This window comes from Marmota marmota, unplaced genomic scaffold (genome assembly GCF_001458135.2).
Source record: "Marmota marmota marmota unplaced genomic scaffold, marMar, whole genome shotgun sequence".
Lineage (NCBI taxonomy): Eukaryota > Metazoa > Chordata > Mammalia > Rodentia > Sciuridae > Marmota > Marmota marmota.
Window position 1 is genome coordinate 38,818,100 of NW_026000082.1, and position 21,331 is coordinate 38,839,430.

The following is a 21,331-nucleotide window of genomic DNA, read 5'->3' on the forward strand; positions in this document are numbered from 1 at the left end:
TTAATTGGTAGGTTAGGGGGTTCTTCGGGGAAGCCTTTTTTCAAGTACTCCACCCCCTACCCTTCAACAAACAGGGAAGGATATCTTTGAATTTCTAAGGCTCGACCCTCATCCAACTCCAAGGGAAGGAACCACTTTTTTCATCACACTCAAAAAATCCAGTTCAAGGTAACCCAGCTGGAGAGCAGTTGACTCAGAAATTCGAGCTTAGACCCCTCCCTCTTAGAATTCTCATTCAAATGTAAATTAACAGCGCCCTTCGCAGCAGGCAAAACATTTAGATAAAGGTTACTTTTTATGCCTCGTGGCAGAAATGGCTGAAAGTAAATGATTTCGTGCCCAGGAGCCAGGGAGGAGGGAGCCAGGCGTGGTCGCGCCGCCCGAAATCCCGTCCATTCGGCTGTGGCAGAAGGTTCGCCAATTTCCACCCCCAGGCTCAGCAAAGGAGCAAGACCCTGTCTCAAACAAAAACAAAATGTAGTTGAGTGGTAACAAGCTCGTGGATTTAATCCCCAATAGCAAATGGTCAAGAAACGGGAGCCCACTGCAAGACCCTGCGCGCGCCCCACACGATCTGCAGCGGCCCTAGCCACGCACCTGCAAGACTACATATTCCAGTGCGCCTCGCACCGAGGGGCAGCACGCAGTGCACGCCGGGACTTGTAGTCCCGTTCTAGCTCAGGAAAAGCCAAGAACGCCCCGTGACGTCAGCAGGGCTCGGGAAAGGAGTCGGAACCAGCTCAGGCTCAAGTTAAGTCTTCCTCAAGAGAGGTGACCCTGGTTTCTGTGGTGACCCGGTTTCTGCTGTAGACAGGGCCCACCCCGCAATCCAGGAGGACCTATGGTGTGCGTTGAGTAGCCTCGCGCGTGATTCCACTGTTAAAGGGGAAGTATCGGAGGCAAGGACACTCAGCCTTCTGCCCCACGGTCGCGGGCTTGTTAGAATAGTGGTACGCAGGACGCTACCCTGGGGGTTGAGACGTTGCTTCCCCCGCTGCGGAGGTGAAGACGTGGCAACACTGCCTTGGCCAGCCTCTCCCCCTTCCGCCGCTCGTCCGGTTAGAGGCGCGGGTGGCGCAGGGGCTGCTGGGAACGCGCATGCGCCCACCGCTGCGGGGAGTACACCTTCAACGTCCGTGGACGCGGGTGGTGTCGGGTGGCGGCGGTGGCGCTTTGCGGCCAGTCGTGCGGGTTGGGCGCGGGCGGGCGCGGCAACAGTGGCGCGCACAGGTGATTGACTGGCCGTCTGGCTGAGAGAGCACTTGGTCCTCTTCGCTGGCAGGTGGCGGAGCCCGTCGGGCGGCAGCGGAGGCGGAGGCGGCCCGGCTTGAGGGGCGCTCGTTGTGCCAGGGCCATGGCCCCGCGGCTGCAGCTGGAGAAGGCGGCCTGGCGCTGGGCGGAGACGGTGCGGCCCGAGGAGGTGTCGCAGGAGCACATCGAGACCGCCTACCGAATCTGGCTGGAGCCCTGCATCCGCGGCGTGTGCAGGTGAGGCCCGCGCACCGGGCTTCGCGGGACCCTGGCGCTGGATCTTGGGAAGCTGGGGCGGGTTGGGGGAAGGAAGACGGCGGCCCTTTGCGTGCATTTGGGAGGCGCAGGGAAGAGCCAGGTGGAGGTTCCCCCTTTCTGCGCTCTGCGCGACCTGGGAAATGCAACCTTCCCGGGCTCTGCGCGGAGGTGATGCTGTTGAAAGCCCTTTAGAAAAGGTGCTGGGTTCTTATCCAGAAGATGGCGGTGGAGGTGGTTGAAGGTAGGGACCGAGAGCAAGCAAACATTGATGGTTTGTCTGTCTTGGCCACAGCTAGGCGTTTTCACTTGTTAAAAGGAACTTGCTGGAAGTGAGCTTCTTCTTGGTAGCCGTGACGCCAAAAGGCCTTATCATCTTAGTATTGTGTTTGGAGAGAGCAGCTTTAGGGAAACCTTTGGTTAACCTACGTCATCTGTACCCTCCATCCCGACTTGACCTTCCCTCACTCTTTGAGATCTAGTATTTTAGTTTTCTCAGTCTTTTTTTCGGGGGCGGGGGTCGTCCTGATTGCATACGACTGCGCGTTTGAGCTATGCAAATGTTGTTCTCTTTTGCTTTCCCTTAGACCTTGCGTTTTCTTAACACTATCTTTTAGATTGAATCGTTAGGCATTGTGGCAGTCTTTTGGCTTTTTTTTTTTTCCGCCTTGTAACTGTATTTCTAGTTTTCTTTCCGGAATGTTGTTGAGTTGACTTGGCCAAGCTGGGCATACTCAAGTGGGTAGCCTTCTTTCAGCAGGCATTTAGTAAATGCTTTCTGGAGCTTTTTTTAAAAAATATATATTCTTAAGTTTTAGGTGGACACAATATCTTTATTTTACATTTATGTGGTGCTGAGGATCGAACCCAGTGCGTTCTACCACTGAGCCACAACTCCAGCCCCGCTTTCTGGAGTTTTTACATTCTGCTGTGGGATCCAGAAGGAATGGAAGTTATGGTCTCTGGCTCTGGAGTTACCTTGTTTAAGAAGTGGAACAAGTGGGGCTGGGGATGTGGCTCAAGTGGTAGCGCGCTCGCTTGGCATGCGTGCGGCCCGGGTTGGATCCTCAGCACTACATACAAACAAAGATGTTGTGTCCGCCGAAAACTAAAAAAAAATAAAAAAATAAAAAAAAAATAAAAAAATAAATAAAAAAAAAAAAGAAGTGGAACAAGTTAGGAAGCTTCCAGAAGTATAGCAAGCCAATCATTCCAAGCTCAGGGCATCTGGGGCACAAGGAGGGTAAATCTGACTCCCAGGTGTAAGTTAGTGAAATGATTGACATCTGCCCTGCGAATTTATTTATTTTGGTACTGGGGATTGAACCCAGGTGCATTTTACCACTGAGCCACATCCACAGTCCTTTTTTACTTTTTATTTTGAGACTGGGTCTCACGAAGTAATTTAGGACCCTGCTAATTTGCTGAAGGTTTGCCTTGAACAGGGTTCTCCTGCCTCAGTGACTGGCCTAAAACATTTAAACAGCTTTGTTGAGCCATATTTTGCATATCATACAATCCACCCATTTAAAGTGTACAATCCAGGTTTTTTTTTTTTCCTCTTGTATATTTGTGGAGTTGTGCAGCCATCACCACAATCTGGTTTATAACATTGTTGGCTTTTGTGTGTGTGTGTGTGTGTGTGCGTGCACGCACGCACGCACGATGGGGATTGAATCCAGGGCTGTGTGCATTCAAGGCAAGCACTCTACCAACTGAGCTATATCCCCAGCCCACATTATTGGCTTTAAAAACAAACAAACAAACAAAAAAACCAAACCTGTACCCATTAGATTAGCACTGTGTCCTGCCTTGTCCCCTTTGCTTGCCTTCCCTCCGAGCAATCACTGATCTACTTTTTGTCTCAGCCTATTCTATACATTTCATATAAATGGAATCACACAATATGTGGCCTTTTGTATCTGGCCTTCACTAAGCTTATTTTTGAAAGTTCCTCTGTTAAGGCATGTATCGTTATTTTATTCCTTAATGGCTGAATAATCTTGTGTGGATGTACCACATATTATTTTTTCAGTGCTAGGGATTGAACCCCACTGCTAACATCCCCAGCCTTTTCATTTTTTATTTTGAGACAGGGTCTTGCTAAAGCTACTCAGGCTGGCCTTGAACTTGTGATCTTCCTGTCTTCTGAGTCACTGGCATGCACCACTGCCCCTGACTATCCATTCTAAAGTGGATGGATATTGTCTGTTTTTTAGGATACATACCTAGGATTGTATCTATTGGGTCATATAGTAATTCTATGTTTATCTTAAAGTGGAACTGCCAAGTTCTTCCCAAACAGCTGCAATATTTTATATTCCCACTAGCATCCTATGAGGATTCCAGTATGTTCATCCTCACCAACCCTTGTTTCCTGTTTTTTTTTTCTTTGTTGTTGTTGTTTTGTTTTTTAATCAGACCACCTTAGTGGATGTGCAGTGATACCTTTCCAGAGTCTTGCACATGCTAGGCATGTGCTTTACCCCTGAGCTACACATCCTCTATCGAGCGTGCTACCGCTTGAGCCACATCCCCAGCCCCAAACACCGCATATAAATTAATGAACAAAATAAAGGTCCATCGATGTCTAAAAAAATTAAAAAAAAAAAAAAAAAAGTTCCCTGTTCTTGCTGATGGACAGAATCACAGCCTTTGGTACAGGAGCCCCCTGTGTTTCTCCTTTGATAGCAAACAATAAACCATCTTTTTCCTTTTTCTCAAAACCCTGTGCTCGCTATTAGATAGACATCTGGGACAAGGACTGAGCTTTCAGCAACATATCTATAGCAGTTTACGTGTTTATTAGTTGATGGACATCAGAATTATTTGTTGGCTATTATGAATAATACTTTTGTGAACGTTTGGTATGAATTTTCCTATGGATGTTTGTTTTCATCCTTCCTGGGAATAGATAGATGTAGGAGTGGACTTGCTGGGTCATATGGTAACTAACATTTTGAGGAATTGTCAAGTTGTTCGGGGGCTCACAGCAACGTGTGAAGATGCCTGTGTTTCCTCACCTTGCACTTGTCTGGCTCTCCTGGTTTTGATTTGCATTTCTTTGAATAATAATAATATTGAACATCTCTTTATGTGTTTATTGGCCATTTATATATCTTCTTTAGAGAAATGTCTATCCTGTTCCAGCTCTGTTCCGTTTTTGTTTGTGCTGCTGAGGCCCTAACTCAAAGCTTTGGTAATGCTAGGCAGGTGCTCTATCACTGAATCCCTTTCCTAACCTACTTGTCTCATTTCCTCATTGGCACACCTCACTTTTCCTCCTTAACCCAAATGAACTCTTAAAAATCACCAGTTTTGTATAATTGGTTTGCTAGGTGTCATGCTCCATGAGCCAGTGCCCTTGTCTGTCCTTGCATGTCATCCCTGCATGTCTTTTCTGTTGTCCAGGGCATGTGTGCCTGGGAGGACTTCATCCCTAACCAACTGTTGCATGAAAGCAAAATCCCCTGCTTAAGCCCAGGCATCTTCTTCTTCTTTTTTTTTTTTTTTTTTGGTATCTGTTAAATTCAAAATTTGGGTGGGGGGTGGGGAGAGTGCTAGGCAAGTCTCTATCACTGAGCGGCATCCTCAGCTCTGCCTTATTATTTATTTATTTTTTTTTCAAAAAAATAGACTTCATGGGCTGGGGATGTGGCTCCAGCGGTAGTGCGCTCGCCTGGCATGCGTGCTGCCCAGGTTCGATCCTCAGCACCACATACAAACAAAGATGTTGTGTCCGCCGAAAACTAAAAAATAAATATTAAAAAAAAATTCTCTCTCTCTCTCCAAAAAAAAAAAATCTGGTACTGGAAGACTTCCAGCTTTGCGCTGGCTCCCCCCCTCTCTAAAAAAAAATAGACTTCATTATATCATTTAAGTATATACCATGCTGTTATGGGAGAGATGTAGATAGTAAATGTTGCCACTGTGAAGTGCATTAACATCCAGCATTTCAGTTATTTTGTGTGTGGGGAGGGGCAAAAGTAAGTGACATCAAGTTTTGTAGATCTTAATTGACTTTGTAATTTTAGAATCAGTAGTTTGGACCAAAAATGATTTGGAATGCTCCCTGCTTTATCTTTTGTGGTATTGAACCTGGTGGAGTTCTACTGCTGAACTACATTCCCAGCCCTTTTTATGTTTTGAGACAGGTTCTCGGTAAGTTAAGGGATGCTTTTGATAAGTTGCTGATTTTTTTTTTTTTTTTTAATTTTTTTTTTTTTTAATATTTATTTTTTAGTTTTCGGCGGACACAACATCTTTGTTGGTATGTGGTGCTGAGGATCGAACCCGGGCCGCACGCATGCCAGACGAGCGCACTACCGCTTGAGCCACATCCCCAGCCCCAAGTTGCTGATTTTTTTGGTACCAGGAATGGAACCAAGGGATGTGAGCCACATCCCCAGCCCTTTTTATTTTTTATTTAGAGACAGGGTCTTGCTAAATTGCTTAGGGCCTCACTAAGTTGCCAAGGCTAGCTTTGAACTTGTGATCCTCCTGCTTCAGCCTCCCAAGCCACTGGGGTTACAGGTATGTGTCACTGTGCCTGGCTAGATGTGTTATAAATTATTTAACCAGTTTTCTATTGATGGACCTTTGGGTTTTCACATTAAAAAAAAAAATATATATATATATATATAGTTGTAGGTGGACACAATACCTTTATTTTTATGTGGTGCTGAGGATCCAACCCAGCCCCAGGTTTTAATATTACAGACATGCTGTGGGTGTTGAGTATCTTCCCATAGATTGTAGGATGATAAATTGGTGGTGTAAAGGGCATGGCTGCCTACAATTTTGACAACTGAGTTGTGTACAGTGCCCTCTTGTAATGTATCCACTTCTGAGGCTGAGAGAGGAGAATCACAAGTTCCAGGCCAGTCTCAGCAATTTAGTGAAGTCCTAAGCAACTTAGTGAGACCGTGTCTCAAAATAAAAAATAAAGGGGGGGGTGGTTGGGACTGTAGCCCAGTGGCAGAGCACTTGCCTAGCTTGTGTGAGCCACTGGGTTCGATGCTCAACACCATATGAAAAATAAATAAATAAATAAATAAAATAAAGGCATGCTGTGTATCTACAACTATTATTATTTATTTTTATGTGGTGCTGAGGATCGAACCCAGGGCCTCACATGTGCTAGGGGAGCACTGCACCACTGAGCCACAACCCCAGCCCCTGCATCTACAACTGTTAAGAAAAGAAAAAATAAAATGGACTGTGGATCTAGCACAGAGATAGAATGCTCCTGGGTTTGATCCCTAGTAGTGCAAAGAGAAGAGAAAAAAAAGATACATGATAAACATTCATACCCTTTAACACTGTCATCTACAGTTGAGTGCCTCTATTACCTGGCCAGAGCATTACCAATTCTCACCACCAATCTGATTAGTGAAAGATAACATCTTTTTTTTTTTGAAGGGAGGATACCAGGGATTGAGCTCAGGCACTCAACCACTGAGCCACATCCTCAGCCCTTGTTTTATATTTTATTTAGAGACAGGGTCTCATTGAGCTCCTTAGTACCTTGCTTCTGCTGAGGCTGGCCTTGAACTCTCAATCCTCCTGCTTCAACCAGAGCTGCTGGGATTACAGTTGTGTGCCACCCGCCTGGATTTAAGATAGCATACAAACTTCCATTTGTCTGTTTTGCTGGAGGCATTGAGCATCTCTTTTTGTATTTACTCTTTGTACTTCTGTGAATGGTGTGAAGGTGTGTTCTAGATTGTGCGGTCATGCTTTTTTTTTTTTTTTTTTGGTGGTACTCAGAGTTTAACCCAGGGGTGTCCTACCACTGAGCTACACCCCCAGTCTTTTACATTTTTTTTTATTCTGAAACAGGGTCTTACTAAGTTGGCAAGACTGGCCGCTCACTTGCTAGCCTCCTGCGTCATCCTTTAGGTGCCCTCCTCCACGCCTGGGAGAGCTAGTAAGATTTTGATTCTGGCAACAGATGCATAAGAATGTTTCTTTTGTGATAATTAAGTGTGATGTAATTTTTTATGTATAAACTTGGTTGTGGTGGCACATAACCTGTGATCCCAGCAACTTGGAAGGCTGAGGCAGGAGGACTGCTAGTTCGATGTCAGCTATTTCAGCAGCTTATCAAGATTCTCAGCAATTTAGTGAGAACTTTCTCAAAATAAAGAATAAAAAGGGCTGGCGATATAGGTGAAAGGTAGAATTTCCCTGGGTTCAATGCCTGGAACAGTAGGAAACAAACAATGGAACAATACCCCTTACTGGCTCTCCAGAGCAAGCTTGCTTGCGTTTTCTCCTATTGCTCCCTGCCATGTCCTTCCTCCTACTCCAAGGTAACTACCATCCTTATTTTGAACACCACAGATTTAGCCTGTGTTAAACTGTGTGCAGCTGTGGTTCCTTCTGCTCAACACTGCAGGATCCATCCACACTGTGGGTAACAGAGTGTTCGTCTTAGTGCCGTGTGGTGTTCCATTGTGTGACTGCATCTCATCTTTCTCTTGGTGATAGTTATTTGCAGTTTTCCCAGGATTTGGAAATTGTGAATAAGGCTGCAATGAACATTCTTGTACATAACATACTTTTTGGTGCAATATGGGTATATGTATGTATACACACACGCGCGCGCGCGCGCGCGCACACATTATTTATTCAGGTACGGGGGATTGAATGCAAGGGTACTTAACCGCTGGGCAACACTCCCAGACCTTTGTATTTTTTATTTTAAGACAGGGTCTCCTTAAGTTGCTAGGGCCTTGCCTAATTGCTGAGGCAGGCCTCAAACTTGTCATCTTCTTGCTTCAGCCTCCCGGGTTGCTGGGATTACAGGTGTATGGCCACTACACCTGGCAGTATATATACTTTCTTTTTTTTTTGAAATAGCATCTCTCTCTCTCTAAGTTATCAAGTCTGGACTTGAACTTTCCATCCTCCTGCCTCAGCCTCTGAAGTATCTGAGATTACTGGGGGTGTGCCACTGTGCCCGGCTTATATATACATACAGATTTTGATAAACAGAATTGGTGCATCATAGCATTTATTTAGCCTTAGGAGATAATGTCATACTGTTGTCCAAAGTGGTTGTACCGTATCATACCACCCATGTTCCTCTGCATGCTGTGTGCTGGTTGTGAAAAGATTATACGGACACGGGAGTAGTTTTTTCACACAGTTGTGGGTAAGACAGCTTTCAAGGTCCTGCTGTCATGCTGGAAGGGGGAAGGGCAAGAGAGCATGTGCACCTGGAATCTCCTTATTTATAGGGAAACTAACAAAGAGTTTTTGATAGAATGTTCTTCCCCAAATAAGGCAGGGGGTGGCCTGGTCAAGCCCCCCTAGGTAATGCCCAGGTCCGGAGCCATGAGGAAGCAAAACTTCTTTGCCCAGTGAAGGTGGAGGCCACCTGGATTCCGCAGCCTATAGCGAGCTGCAATGCCAGACCTATACTCTTGGCTCAAGGCTGAGAGAATGCTTAACGTAGCTCATGGGCAGCCCCCCACAATATCATGCTCTCATGAGCAGGAGAGAGTGCAGTTGCTGCATATTCTTCTAGCACTTGTTAGAGGTGTTGTGGTGTGGCCTGATTTTTTAATTAACACTCATGACAAGTATATGGTCTAAAAAGTACTGCCTATTGGGCTTGGGATGTGGCTCAAGCGGTAGCTTACTTGCCTGGCATGTGCGAGGCGCTGGGTTCGAACCTCAGCACCACATACAAATAAAATAAAGATGTTGTGTCCACCAAAAACTAAAAAATAAATATTAAAAATTCCTCCCCCTCCCCCCCTTTAAAAAAAAGTACTGCCTACTAACTCATTTTGCCTGCCTGCTTGCTTACTTTTTTTTTTGCTGGGGACTGAGTGGGAAGAAATTGGGATCCTCCTGCTTGCTTCAAGCTCCCCAGTAGCTATAATTACAGGTGTGTGCCTCTGCCTGCCCTAAGGTCCTTTATTGTGGATACAGATGCTGTGCTAAATGTACACCTTGCAGGGATCTTCTATTCTTGCCTTTTTATGTTTTTTTTGGTAGTGGGGATTGAACCCATGGGTGCTCTAGCACTGAACTACACTCTCAGCTCTTTTTAGTTTTTGAGAGACTGGATCTTGCTAAATGACAGAGGCTGGCATGGAACTTGCAGTCCTTCTGTCTCAGCCTCTCAAGTAGCCCAGAGTGCACCATAACTCCTTACTATTTTACCTTTCTTTTTCTTTGGTGCTGGGGATTGAACCCAGGGCCTTGTGCATGTGAGGCAAGCACTCTACCAACTGAGCTATGTCCTCAGCCCCTATTTTATCTTCTTATTTATATCCCTAGTCCATCTGGAATGGATTTCTTTCTTTCTCTCTCTTTTTTTTTTTTGGTGTATGTGGTGGTTATCAGGCACAGAACCTAGGGGTGCTTAACCACTGAGTCACAAACGCAGCCCTTTTTATTTTTTATTTTGAGACAGTCTTGCCAAGTTGCTGAGGTTGGCCTTGAACTGGAATGGATTTCTTGTCAGTTGGGTAGGGAGGGCATGGAAGAATTTAGAATTACCTGTTCTCTATGATTGTATTAGTCAGCTTTTGAGTACTTCAATGAAATGCCTGACACAGGCTACTTGTGAAGAAAAGAGGTTATTTAACTTACACAGTTGTGGAGGTTCAAGGGAAGTTGTATGATGTGGTGAGGGCCCTCTTGGGTACCTCAGATCACCTGGGATGGCAAGCAGTCGCATCATCAAATGGGAAGCCAGAGAGAGTCTGGGTGGGGCCAGTTGCAGACAGTGGCAATGACTCTTTGGAGAACTGCCAAAGACTAGACATTGTTTGTGAAACTGCCTTAATTCTTTCCCAAAGGCAGGGCTCCGCATTGACCTGAGGACCTTCCTCTCCTAAAAAACCCCATCACATAAAGGTTCCACCACCTCTGAATACTGCCACCCTGGGGACCATGGGCTCAATCCATGGAACCTGGGGGACCCCAGCAGACTCTCCACATCATAGCTGTGGTTTTAGCAAAGTAGAACAGTGCTACTTGAATGACTGCTAAGAGTAAATATGTCGGAGACTAGAAAAAGTGTGGTCTATAAGCAAAGGGGAAGAAATCTAAAGGGCAGTCAAACACAGGATCAAAAAGTGTGCGACTGTGTGTTCTAAAGACAGGTGTAGCCTGCGTTGGGTGTGGTTGTGCTGGACTAAAGGCCTGTGGGAGCCACCAGGAGGAGATAGTTGAGAGGACAGAAGGAGAGGGTGTTGGTTTGGAGGTCAGGCCTAAGAGCCCCTCGGATTTGCTTCTGGGAATGGTTCCTCTGGATAAAGGAGGCTTGGGCTGTGGTCAGCCATAACTGACCCACTAGTAAGATTAAGAACTTTGTGGTAGGGCTGGGGTTGTGGCTCAGCGGTAGAGCGGTCGCCTAGCATGTGCGAGGTGCTGGGTTCGAGCCTCAGCACCATATAAAAATAAATAAGTAAAATAAAGGTTTAAAAAAAAAAAAGAACTTTGTGGAACTCTAGCTGTCTGTCACAGATCTGGTTTCCTCCTCATGCTGTCAAGGACAGTGGGACTCTTCTGGTTCTTTTTTTTTCAGTACTGGGGATTGAACCCAGGGGCGCTCTACCGCTGAGCCACATCCCCAGCACTTTTTGTTTTTTATTTTGAGACAGGGTCTAGCTAAGTTTCTCAGTGTCCAGAGTGGTGCTTTAATAATTACTCGAAGGCGGATTGTCTTGGAATGCAAGTGTGTATTTGATCGCACCAATCATCAAACACAAAGCTAACTCAGTTCACAGTAATCAGACAAAGCAAGCACACCACAATCCCAAGGCAACCGTGAGTCCCAAGGTACCTCGGATGCCTCGCATGCCTCGCGACTTCTCTTGGCTTGAGAGCAAACATTGTCTCTGTCCAGTGGTTTTCTCCGGCTGATGGTTGGACGACAGGGAATGGTGGAGTCAATCCAGGGATGGACAGCAAGGTGGCCAGTCTCCACTCTGATGCAGCAGGACAAGTGGTTTAAATGGTTTCCAGTTAATATCCATTGGTTGCACCCAGAGGGAGTCGTAACTGGATATGCCCATGAAGTAACCTTGGTAACCATGCATTACTTGGCCTGTCTCTAGATGATAGTCCTTGTCGTCACATCCAGACATTGCTGAGCATGCCTGTGGCCAGTGCTCCTTAAACTCAGGCTGGCCTTGAACTAGTGCTCCTTCTGCCTCACCCTCCCAAGTAGCTGGGGTAAATGATGTGTGCCACTGCAGCAGGAAAAAGTTATACAAGTGGCATGAATACTTTAAAGGCTTTCAATACAGCAAGTCACCAGGATCTGCTCCCACTGCTGTGAGGATTTGAGCATTCCCTTCTTTCCACTCTCAGAAGAAAGAGGGTATGTTTTGATCACCTGTGAAGTTGGACCATGAGGCAGTGTTTTTCAAATGGTGTAAAAAGTCTGGGAAACAACTCATCCTCTTTGGAGAACTGAGAAGTCACACTGTGAGGCAAAGAAAGAGAAAGGAAATTTTTTAGTTTATATTTAGTTAAATAAACCTGTTTAGATAGGGAAAGACTACTTGACTTGCCAGTGAGTGCTCCTGCCCAGAAACTTTTTCCTTTATTCTCAGTTTGGAAGGTAGCTTTTTACAAAGGAGATTAATAGTCTTTTCAGATAGAGTCACTTTTCGGTGCCCTTGCTTGGCTAGGCCCCCTTTCCCGAAAAGCCTACATTTTAGGCCAACTGGATTAATATGGCAATTAAGGAGTCTTAAAAAGCTGCAGGTGTTTTTTGGGTTTTTTTTTTGGGGGGGGGCAGTGTTCTGGGTATTGAACCCAGAGCCTTGGGTATGCTAGGCAAGTGCCCTACTGAATACATTCCCAGCCAGTAAGCTGCAGTTTTTGATTCCTTAAGCTTTTGTTTTTGTTGTTACTACAAAAATTTTTTATTGAGGTATAATCACATACTACTTCACCTTCCACAAGTTTTTTTTTGTTGTTGTTATTGTTGTTCTATGAGATAGGGATTGAACCCAGCACTTTGTGTATATTAGATAAGTGACCTACCACTGAGCTATCTATACTGTAGCCCTAACTTTTGAGATTTGGAAAAATAAAGGTATTTAATTTTTGGTTGGATGGTTGAATTCTTAAGTTTTAAAATATATGCTTAGGCTCAAAAAAGTTAACTTTTGCTGGGCGCAGTGTCACACACCTATAAACCCAGCTACTTGGAGGCCCAGGCAAGAGTATTAAACATTTGAGGCCAGCCTAGGCATAGCTTAGTCATTTCATTTTAAAATAAAAAAGGAGTGGAATGTAGCTTAGTGGTAAAGTGTCCCAGGGTTCAATCCCCACTACTGCCCTTTTCTATTTTTTTGTGGTACTGGGTCAATTCTTTTCCAAATGTGTTTTGCCCTGGTAGATTGGGGATATAAATGCTAGATGACAGGTTTCGATCACTTTGTTATTATGTTTGCTTGCGTCTTTCACACCTAATCTCCACCTTTTTGCAGGGGGTACTTGGGATTTGAACCCTGGGTGCTTAACTATAAGTTACATCCCAAGTGCCCCCATATTTAAACAAACAAACAAAAAATTGTAATTGTAGATGAACAGGATGCCTTTATTTTTATGTGGTGCTGAGGATGGAGCCCAGGGCCTCACACATGCCAGGCAAGTGCTCCACCACTGAGCCGCGACCCCAGCCCCAAGAGCACTTCTGTCACTGGAAAGTTCTTCACATTTGTTCCTGCTTAGCTCACCCACCCCTGTGGGCAGCACTGTTCTGATTTCTGTCTACACAGATTAGTTCCACCTATTCTTGAACTTCATATTAATGGACTATAAGAGTGGTTGTCCTTTTATGTCTCTGTTCTTTTGTTCAAAAAAATTTAGATTATTTATAAGTATTAGTCTTTTACTTAATAGTGTTTGTGGTATGAATATATGATAATTTGTTCCATTGATGGGCACTGGATCACTGGTTATAGGTTTTAATACACTTTGGGGGGATCCTGGGGATTGAACAAAGGGCCTGGCATATGCTAGGCAAGTGCTCTACCACTGAGCTGCACCCCCAGCCTTTGCTTGCAGTTTTTAACTGAGGTGTATAAAAGTTGCTGTAAATTTTTGTTTTGGATACTTGCATTTGGATACTTGCATTCATTTTTTCTTGGTCCCTCATTCTTATGTACAGTTACATTGTATATATGTGTCAAAGTTTAATTAACCAATCTCCCATAAATGGTCGCTTGGCTTGCTTTCATTCAGGCTTTGCTATTTGCAACAATGCTTCAAGCAGTGGCTTTGATTTAACTTATTTTGCATGTGTGCAGGTATGTGTGTAAAATAAAAACTCAGTGGAATTGCAGGATACATGGGTAAATGTACTGGAAAAGTTGTGAATGTCAGAAACTGTTCATCACAGATATCATTCCATTTTTTAGCTTCACTAGCATGTATGAGAAGCTACCTGTGACCCTATGGCCTTGTTAGAGGATAGTACTTTTGCCAAAATGATAGGAAAGACCCAATGTACTAGAATGGGCTAGGTTATGCTGTGGGTCCTGGTAACTCCTAGAGCCTCAGTGGTGGAAAGAAAGAGGTTATGTATATTGCTCCCTGGAGTATTGGTGTAGGTAGGTGGGGTGGGGAGGCTGGCTCCTCCTAGTCACTTGGATACCCAGAGTAGCAGCCGCTGCTTGAAACTTGGAGGATTTCAGGCCGTTAGAGAAATGTTTGTCCTGGAAGTACATGCATGTTTTTTGTTCACAACTTGGTTGACCTAAGCTTATTTCATGGTCCTACTCCTTCAGAAGGTATCCAGCAGGAGAAAGGCCCAGTAAATAGCACTGTTGATGACCACACAAGGCACCCGCATCTAGTTTTATTTTGTGTTTTCATTTGTTATTTATTATTATTATTTTTTCTTTGTGGTCCTGGGGATTGAACCCAGGAATGCTTTACCACTGAGCTACGTCCCCAGCCCATTTTATTTTTTATTTCAAGACAAAATTTCACTAAGTTGCTCAAGCTGGCCTTGACTTTGAGATTCCTGCTTCAGTCTCAAGTAGCTAGGATTATACGCCTGTACCATCTCGCCCTGTTGTTTTAGCTTTGTGCTGCCACAACAAAACACCTGAGACTGGTGGCATAGTGATCATTCTCACAGTTCTGGAGGCTGGGAAGTTCATCAAGGCTCCGGTATCTGGTGTGGGCTCCATTACTGTGCCCTCACATGGCAGAGGGTGGGACGGCAAGGGACTCTGTCCTTACAGGCCAGAAGAATGAAAAAAGAAGAAGCCACCTGGACTGGGGGCATTAATCCCTTCATGTGGGCAGCACCCTTATGACCTGACCATCTTTGGTAGTCTCTACTTCTAGACACTTGCGCTGGGGATTAAGTTTCCAACACATGGATTTTTACATTGTTTTAATTTGGCAACTCTACCTTAAGATTCAGTATCTGATAGGACTTACTCTTGCCTTGTACTTTTAGCAGTTTAACATTTGCATTAAGTCCACAATATATGTGTGCTTGGTTTGAACAATTTTTGTTATAATTGTGTAAGATTTATGACCCACGAGAATGCAGCATAATCCCAGGACGTGTGGAGAAGCAGTGGGTGGTGACTTTGGTGCTAGGGGTTGAACCCAGGGCTCACAAATTGTGGTAAGCACTTGCTCTTCCTCCGCTCTTTTTCTTCTTTCTCTCTTTCTCTCTCTCTCTCTCTCTCTCTCTCTCTCTCTCTTTCTTTCTTTTTTTGACAAGCAGGGGTGAACAGCTGAGTTTGTTTTTTCCCTTCTCAATTTGAGTTCAACTTGGCGCAAGGAGCAGGGCCCTCTGCAGGTGCTGGAGGAGGGTGTTGGCAGCCTTTAAAACTCTACTTGACTATTGACCTGAATTCTTTTCTCCTGGAGGACTTTTTTTTTTAATATTTATTTTTTTAGTTGTAGTTGGACACAATACATCTATCTATCTATTTATATTTATTTATTTATTTTTATGTGGTGCTTAGGTTCGAAACCAGGGCCCAGGGCCCAAGGCCTGTGCTCTACTGCTGAGCCACAAACCCAGCCCTCTCCTGGAGGACTTTTTAGTAGTTAATTTGCTTTGGGGAATTTTTCTTTTTTAACTTGCTCAGAGAAATTGAATTCAAATGAAAGTTCCTAATGTAATACTATTTAACACGCAGAATTTCTAAAGTGATAAGTGTCTTTTTGTATGCCAATGAGGTTGCTCAGTGTTGGTGCTCTTGCATAGCCTCCAGATGGGGCTGGCTGGCTGGGGAGTAGAAGTTGGAACTTTCAGCCTCACCCCCTGGCTTCCAAGAAGGGGAGAGTAACAATTGAATTGATCACTGGTGGCTGGTGAGTTCTTCCATCCTGCCTACCTAGTGGAGACTCCATAAAAATACAGGGCAGGTTCACAGAGCTTCAGGGCTGGTGAATGCTGCCAGGTGCTGGGAACTGGTGCACCCTAATTCCACAGGGATAGATGTTCCCTTTATTATTATTTTTATATATTTATTTTTATTTGTTTATTTTTATGTGGTGCTGAGGATTGAACCCAGGTCCTAACTCGTGCAAGGCAAGTGCTCGACTGCTGAGCCACAACCCCAGCCCACCTTCATTTTTAGTTTTTGGTGCCGAGGTTTGAACCCAGGATTGCTTAACCAATGAGCCACATCCCCAACCCTTTTTTACAGCATCTCACCCAGTTGCTTAGGGCCTCGCTAAGTTGCTGAGTCTGGCTTTGAACTCGCAATCCTCCTGCCTCAGGTTTCTAATCCAAGTTCCTTGTTACTGACCTTTACATACTTCATCACTGTACCTCTTCATTTGACTGATCATCTGTGGCCTTTACAGTGTCTCTTGTAATAAACCAGTAAGCATAATAAAAGTTTGCTCTGAGTTCTGTGAGCCTTTCTAACCATTAAACTAGAGGAAGAGGTTATGGGAACCTTTGATTTAAGGCCAGTTAGGAGTGCTGTAGACTTTTGGTTGGCATCTGAGTGGGCAGTTTTATGGCAGAGTGCCCTCACCCTAACTCTGGTTATAGTGTCAGAATTGAATCTTAGAACACTTTGCCACATCAGATTTGGTCAGTGTGGGAAAAGCCTGTGCATCTGGTATCAGAAGTTAGAGTGGAGAAAAGCACTCTTTCTCTAATGGTGTTAGTTATCAGCAGTGAGAGGATAGGGGCTCTCACGTGACCTTGGTTCTTACGAGTATTAATATTACACAATTTAATGATTGGATAAGTCAAAACACCTTTCATGACTGTTTTAAATTTGCATTTCTCTGGAGTTGAATATTTTCCTCTATAATTTTGTGTGTGTGTAGTTAGTTTGCACCTGGCCCCCGTGTGTGTGTGTGTGTGTGTGTGTGTGTGTGTTGGTATTGTGGATTGAACCCAGGGCCTTGAACAAACAGACAAGTGCTTTACCACTAAGCCACATGCCCAGCCCTTTTTTAAAATTTTGAGACAAGATATCCTTAAGTTGTCCAGGCTGGCTTCAAAGATGGGATCTTCCTGTCTCCGTCTCCTAAGTAGCTAGGTTTACAGACCTGTACCATTATGCTAGCAAGCTTTGGATGTTTTTAGTAATAATTACATTAGTGTTTTTACTTAATTTATTGTTGAAATTATTCTACATTATTTGGGTGTTTTAGTAATTTTTAGTAAAGACTATTTAGAAATTAATATTAGTATTTCTGAATTGGTAGCTAATTTCTCTGAAAAGGAAGCCTACTGATTAGAGTTTATCCTTTTTATCTTTAGCCTACTGACATTACCCAATGAGCTTGCTAATTAATGACTCTCAAGTGACTTGATCCTGGGCATCCTTCCCGCCCCCCATATTTCATTCTGGGGAAATATGAATTTAGGATGCCTACAATTCTTGTGTGCCTGTGTTGTAAGAAATGTTAATGTGCTCCCCCAGTTAAATAATACGCGGATAGGTAGATTTGGAAGTTTCATATGCCCATTTACCCTGTTTAAACTCTAGTTTTTTTTTTGTTGTTGTTTTGTTTTGTTTTGTTTGATTTTGCAAGTTGTTGCTGATGGAACCCAGGGTCTTGCATATGCTAGGTTAGCGCTCTACCACTAAACTACATCCCCGGCCCTGAACCCATGTTCCTGTTGGTAGTTTTATTAGATTCTGGTTTATTCTTTTTTGTTTCTTTCTGATCAAATGAGCCAGTACATGTCTATTTTCAGATTGCCCACCTTCCTCATATGAACATAATGTACTATAGATGCTGTTTAAGACACTAAAATACGTTAGTGTTTTTACTTAATGTATTGTTGAAATTATTCCACATTAGTTACATCTCATTTTTTTGTTTGCTTGTTTTACAGTTGTCTAATACTCCTTTGTGGGTTTTGCTGCATTCTCTGTGTTTGAACATTTGGGTCATTTTAATGTTTGGGGTTAAGTGCTGACTTAATGCTATAATGAGTATCCCTAATTTAAATGTTTTTGCATTTTGTTTAAGTATTTATGTTTTAGAAGTAGTTGGACACAATACCTTTATTTTATTTACTTTTGAGGTCCTGGGTTTGATCCTCAACACTACTTAATGAGCGCCCTACCCCTGAGACACAATCCCAGCCCCTGTTTTTGCATTGTTAAGGTTATTTTTTTTGGAGAATTAATTGAAAAGAGATTTTGAGGTCAAAAGATAGCCTTGTGTAGGTCTGTCAGAGGTTGCGAAATCCCCCGCAGCCAAGCCCCAACAGTTTCCATTCCCAACAGTAGCGCACGCTTGCCTGTTTCAGAGTGTCTTGTGCTTTCTCAGTTTGGCTAGTTTATTGATGATAAGTAGATGACAAATTATGTCTTATTGTAGTTTTAATTTGCTTCTCATCATGAAATTATGGAATTTTTATTTTTTTAATTTACATTAAAAAAAGGCAGCTTTATTGAGATAATTCATGTACCATACAACGCACCCATTTGAGGTGTACAGTCTAGTGGTTCTCAGTATGCTGTGACACTACATTGGCACTTGCTGTTTACACACATGCGCAGTGCTGAGGGTGGACCCAGGGCCACCCGCGGGCTGGGCACATGCTCTGCCATTGAGACACATTCCCAACCACCTAAAAAAGAAGCTCCATAATAACCATTTTTAGTCATCGTTTCTTTCCCCTGTCCCAGGTATTTTAAAATTAAATAATATTTGTTGTTTTCTTCCCTATAGACGAAACTGCAAAGGAAATCCAAATTGCTTGGTTGGCATTGGTGAGCATATTTGGTTAGGAGAAATAGACGAAAATAGTTTTCATAACATCGATGATCCCAATTGTGAGAGGAGAAAAAAGGTAATCCCTCATTTTCTAAGTGATTGCTGTGATTGCTGTGTCATATTTCTGGGTTTTTGTTTCGCCTGTTATTAAAACCATTTCAGACTTCATATTACTTCTTTGCTTTAAGATAGCAATGGGACTTCGCGACTCTGAGACACTCGAGTTGGACCAGTTCTGACTGTTATGCTTTTGAGAGGGAGCTGTGCAGTCTGTTAGCCTTTAGGAGTTTTAATTTGAATACACATTCTCTCTTTGCTTAATTGCATGTTTTATTTAGAACTTAAAATGTCCTTAAAGGAGATGCTAATTTAAGGAACAAGCTCCTAGAAATGACATAACTTTGCTTTCTAGGGCTTATATTTAAGTTAGTTATTCTGTGTATGTTTATATAAAATAATTTTGCTTTAAAAAAGGTCGATATTCCTAATCATAAAACTTGGCATTCACAAAACAGCTGTCATATAGCTATTTTGTTTATTAAAAAGAATAATTCTGTGTAAAATTGCAGATTTTTCAGTCTTTGTAAAGAATATGAGCCTGTTCCCTTCCCCCAATCCCAGTCTCCCATACCTCATCTCTAATCTCCAGGATGTAAAGGAACTGGTCTAGAAACTTTGTTGTCCTACTGAACTATGGCAGTTCAGGAATACAGCAAATAGAAAGGGTATGTCACGCTCAGAGCTGGCCTTTTCTGGACCCTGCTGCAGTACCTGGGTATGAGTGGCTGGAGCAGTCCATGCCACCAGAGTCTCTTCCCCACCACAGAGGTTCCCTTAAGACTGCTTGCCACTAACTGTGGAGGCTGTATACCATGTTGGTTGGGGCAGTCTTAAAACTCTTTAATCTGAAAAATTTTAAATAACGCTCCCTATAGACTTTTTGTTTAAAAGGGAATGAATATCATAATCTTATTTCTGCAGAACTCATTTGTGGGCCTGACGAACCTGGGAGCCACTTGTTACGTCAACACATTTCTTCAAGTGTGGTTTTTAAACTTGGAGCTGCGGCAGGCCTTGTACTTGTGTCCGAGCACCTGTAGTGACTACATAATGGGAGATGGTGTCCAAGAAGAGAAAGGTGGGTTGGGATTGGGAGGGGAGTGTGCCGGCCAGGGCCCTTCTGATCCAGCTGAAGGGAGTGAAACCAAATACCAGGACATGGCAGGCGCCAGGCTCCGTGCTGGGTCCTGTAGAAATGGAGTCGGAATTCAAGGTAGTTTCCCTTCTCCCTCTCTTGTGTAGAGATCATTTTGACATGAAAATGGTTACTGTTCCAATTAAGGAAGCACATTTGGTTATTCTTAGTAAGCTTAAATCTATAGATTTTCTGTGTAGTACTCTGTGATTATAGTCTGTTAATTTGTAGTGATTGGTAAAAATTAGTAAGGCAGAAAAGGTTGTTATTCTGTTGCCTAGTTTGACAAACTTAATAAATATTTCAGTGTAACCACAGTCCTTGGGCCTCATTCCCAATTGGCTGACTTAAGTGAAATTCTCTAAAATTAAGATTAAATTTATTAGCCATGGCAAAACCAACCACTGACATGCTACTGTCCTCGTTGTAAATTTGGCAGAATCAGTTTCACTGTTTCTACTGGAACCACAAACTTATTTTCATGCACAGAATATGAATTATTTTTGAATGGTATTGCTTTAATGCTTAGAGATTTCCTATTTGAGTTGGCTTTCTGAAATGAATTAGATTCTTCTCAAAGATGGAAGGCAGGGCTGTGTGTTTTAAGATTATGTAGGTCTGGGGGCTTCACACTGGGAATTTCAACTCGTGCCTCCCAACTCCAAGACCTGTGCTATCGTTTTATCTTCTCTGAAAGAGGCGCATGGCCCAAGTCTTTGGATCCAAGACAGAAAGCAGGTTTCTTATGCCCATGACATCATGCAGCCCCATAGATAGTGGTAATAGTTTGGTCTTGGTTAATAGCAATCTTTGCTTCAAAACATGGTGCTCAAAAAAAATTCTTTAGGGGAAAAAAAATTTTTTTTAAAGGTACCAGGGCTTGAATTCAGGGGTGCTTTAACACTCGGCCATATCCTGAACCCTTCTTTATATTTTACATAGTGTCTTACTGAGTTGCTTAGGGCCTCACTAAATTGCTGAGGTTGACTTTGAACTCCTGCTCCCCTTGCCTCAGTTTCCCAAGCTGCTGGAATTACAGGCATGTTCCACCACACCTAGCTCAAAAATTCTTTAGGACTTACGATACAGATGAGTGGTAGTGTTTGCCTAACAAGCTTGGGTTTGATCCTTGTGCCAAAGAAAACAAAAAACAAAAAATTTGTAGCAAAAATTACCAAAGTAATTTCTTCAAGGTTTCATCCCTGTAGTTGGATTTTCTTTTCTTTTTCTCCTTTTTTTTTTTTTTTAATCTGGAGATTGAAAACAAGGTCACATCCCCAACCTTTTTTGAGACAGTCAGTCACCCTAGTCCTGCTAAGGTGCTGAGACTGGTCTGGAACTTGTGATCCTGCTGCCTCAGCCTCCTGAATAGATAACATGTGCCACCATACCTAGCTAGTTCTGCATCTTTAAATCTGT

The 21,331-nt window shown here is 43.4% G+C and overlaps 1 protein-coding gene across 5 annotated transcripts in view; it reads left to right on the plus strand.

Annotated features, from left to right (window-relative positions):
- Positions 1-717: 717 nt before the first annotated feature.
- Usp48 (ubiquitin specific peptidase 48) overlaps positions 718-21,331 on the plus strand; it is a 67,268-nt gene continuing 46,654 nt past the window's right edge. For 2 of the 5 annotated variants that reach the window (XR_007352200.1, XM_015485557.2), the window contains exons 1-3: positions 1,133-1,488; positions 18,673-18,793; positions 19,699-19,855. Coding sequence is in view for 4 of the 5 variants with exons in the window: in XM_015485557.2 (XP_015341043.1) it covers positions 1,355-1,488; positions 18,673-18,793; positions 19,699-19,855 (412 nt within the window). In the remaining variant the exon portion in view is untranslated. Of the gene's footprint in view, positions 847-1,131; positions 1,489-18,672; positions 18,794-19,698; positions 19,856-21,331 lie in introns of those variants that run through there. The other 3 variants (XM_048816120.1, XM_048816121.1, XM_015485556.2) reach the window with 3 other exon arrangements.